Consider the following 3,093-nt stretch of genomic DNA (forward strand, 5'->3'; position numbering starts at 1 on the left):
TTGGTTAGAATAAACAAAAGACACCGCAAAAAAAAAAGGAAGTAGAGTAGGTAGGGAAGTTTATGATGAGTGAATGTGGTTCAAATAAAATCATCCGCGTCAACACTCAAGAATACGGACAACCAAAACGTGAAACTGCTGGGACGCATAATTAGAGAAGTACTAGTTGGTGAGACTGAGAAGTTTATTTATTTATTTTTACCTGGTGTTCAGAGCTCAATTTTGGAGTTCTGATTAAATTTAGACGGCACACTGCAGGATTTATTTGAGGGTTGTGTTTTTAACATGATTTTTTTCATACCCAAGAGTCAAATTCGAGGTGAAACAATCTTACTACTACACCATAATTAGTGTTAGTGATACTGAGAAATTAATAGTTACTCTCTCTGTCTCTAATTGCTTGTTCACTTTTGAATTGACACACCTATTAAGAAAGCAATGATTGACATAGTAAGTTTATCATTTTACCCCTATTAATTATGAAGTTGATGAATTAAAAACTTAAGATTTTCAAGAAGATATATCTTTTTTTCAAAATAATTAATTAAGAGTATAATAGGTAAATCATTTTTTGTCCTTTCTTGATTTGTCAAAATGGATAAATAATTAGGAACAACTAAAAAAAAAAGTGATCAAGTAATTAGGAATAGAGGGAGGACTACTGTATTACCCGTTTATTGGTGGTGGATAAGATTATACTTGTTGACGTGTATGTATGTAGGATTTTTATATGTACAAACAATTCTTCCTTATCCCCCTCACCCCACCCCACCCCGCCCTTGTTTCAAAAAAATCTAAACAACCCCCTAAGCTACTCTTTTTGGTTATAAATATCTGTGCTTTGGCAATAGAAACATAAAAGAGTAGTCTTATTATTTTTCCATATAGCTTAAGCTAATTTCAAGATTATCATAACATTTACTGTGTATTGAATAATGGGAAGAGAAATTGTGAAAGCAGAATCAGTTGAGGAGACAAACTTTAACTGGTCATCAGATTCATCATCCACAACATCCTCTTATGATGAAGAAAACAGGATGCCTTTGTTGGCATTGAATCATGTTTCCTATGTCTGCAAATCTGTTCCTAAATCTGCCCAATTTTATGAACAAGTCCTTGGTTTTGTACTCATCAAACGACCATCATCCTTTGACTTTGATGGTGCTTGGTAAATATACACACACATTCATTCTATCGCTAATTTGTTACTATTAATTTTACATCTATTTTTACCTGATATTTTGGGTTTATGTTTTTCAGGTTATTCAACCATGGAATTGGAATCCATTTATTAGGAAAAGAAGATGTGCAATCAAAGACTGGAAAAATAAACCCAAAAGATAATCACATTTCATTTCAATGTACAGATATGGATCTTATTATTCAGAGATTGAATGATATGAATGTCGAATATGTAACTGCTACTGTTAAAGAAGGCGGAGTTACAGTAGATCAACTTTTCTTTCATGACCCAGATGGCAACATGATTGAAATTTGCAATTGCCAAAATTTACCTGTTCTTCCACTTTCCTCTTGCCCACTCAAAAAGATGTCAACTCCAACTTTCAACCAAACAATGTCAGATTCCTTTTATGGTACGTACGTACGTAGTGCACGATATTTACATCAAACTAATAAATATATACGCGTTTCTCATTTGTTTACTGGATTTGTTAATGCAGGAAATGGAAAAACAAATACAAAGATGAATTGTGCTGGAGAAGTTGAGTCTCTTATGATGGAAAATTTAGCTTTGGATATGATAGACATTTCTTTTTGAGTGATCCATGTGGAAGAAAAAAAAAGAGTGATTTTTGCTCCTTCATTATTAGCCCCTTTTTTTTACCAACCCAAATATACCATAAAAATTCCTTTTTGTAATATTGTTATTATTATTATTATTATGTATTAGTATGTGTAGAGAGGTGTGATGAAGAGCATATATTATTATAAATATAATGTAAAATTGAGATTATGTCAATGCATGATTGTTGCTACCCATGTCAAAAAATAAATGATACAAGGCATGTTATGTGCCCTAAAAAAGTCAAATCTTTTTATTAATTGCATTGTAAATATTTTCCTATAAATGTAGCGCGTAGAATTAGTAATACTTCGATTTCAATTAATATAGTTGTGCTTGATTGAGTAAGAAAATTTTAAACATAATACAAAGATTTTGGATACATAATAAAGTTAAGTATATAAACATACTAAAAATAATCTATAAGAACGGATCAGCTTAGCTGCAATCGAGCTGGCATTTAAATGGAAAAAATATATAAGTATCTAAAAATAGAACAATGATTTGCTTTAGAAGTAGAAAGCTTAGGAAAGAAGAAGAGAATTTAGGCTCAGTTTTGGAATGGAAAAAACAGAACTCGGATCGTTTGGCATGAGAAATAAAAATAAATAGTTATGAATAAGAAAATAATTTAGAAATAAAATGTTGGTATCTTATTTTCGTTGTCAAATTTGAAATAACTTGTTCCTAACTAAACGACTCCTTAGTACTAGGCGTTTATTCTTTTAATTGATTTAATGCATTGCATATTTAAATCAATCTATGTCCAAAACAAATATTCCAACTGACGGAGGAAAAAAAAATAGTAGGATTAAAACTTTGGTAAGGAGTGAATAAGTGATTGGTGCTGTGACATTTCAATTTTATTTTTGCGATGTTTTTATGACGCACATAAGTAAACATATTTTTCCTATCAAATAATCTATTAAAAATCTTTTATTTTTCCTATCAAATAATCTATTGAAAATAACGAAGCAGTGAATAAAGTTATTTCTTATTAGAGATTTTGTTTTTATGTCTTGATTTGAAAAAAAGATATTGATAAGAAACACTATCTATCCCGAATGGATTTTATCCGATATAAATTTAAATTAGATTTTAATATAAATATTAAATATTGGATAAAAAATTCAAAGTTACCAATAATTTTTTTAAATTTTTTGCGGAAAGAAAACATATTCACGCGCATTATATATAATATGTGTGATGAATGAAAATGTTTCTTCCTTAATTAAAATTTTAATTTTAAATCCTAAATATTTAAAAAAATTATTTCTTAAAATAGAAAA

The 3,093-nt window shown here is 29.4% G+C and overlaps 1 protein-coding gene across 1 annotated transcript; it reads left to right on the forward strand.

Annotated features, from left to right (window-relative positions):
• Nucleotides 1-842: 842 nt before the first annotated feature.
• On the forward strand, nucleotides 843-1,788 carry LOC102593019 (uncharacterized). The gene is made up of 3 exons (XM_006349271.2): nucleotides 843-1,168; nucleotides 1,261-1,595; nucleotides 1,683-1,788. The coding sequence occupies exons 1-3, from the start codon at nucleotides 936-938 to the stop codon at nucleotides 1,778-1,780; spliced, it is 666 nt and encodes a 221-aa protein (XP_006349333.1). The 5' UTR covers nucleotides 843-935; the 3' UTR covers nucleotides 1,781-1,788.
• Nucleotides 1,789-3,093: the final 1,305 nt, after the last annotated feature.

Source organism: Solanum tuberosum, unplaced genomic scaffold, assembly GCF_000226075.1.
Source record: "Solanum tuberosum cultivar DM 1-3 516 R44 unplaced genomic scaffold, SolTub_3.0 scf00105, whole genome shotgun sequence".
NCBI lineage: Eukaryota > Viridiplantae > Streptophyta > Magnoliopsida > Solanales > Solanaceae > Solanum > Solanum tuberosum.

Coding starts and splice junctions, on each gene's coding strand:
- LOC102593019 (XM_006349271.2), top strand. CDS start 936: ATGGGAAGAGAAATTGTGAAAGCAGAATCAGTTGAGGAGACAAACTTT. Junction 1,169..1,260: donor TTTGACTTTGATGGTGCTTG/GTAAATATACAC, acceptor TATGTTTTTCAG/GTTATTCAACCATGGAATTG. Junction 1,596..1,682: donor AATGTCAGATTCCTTTTATG/GTACGTACGTAC, acceptor TTGTTAATGCAG/GAAATGGAAAAACAAATACA.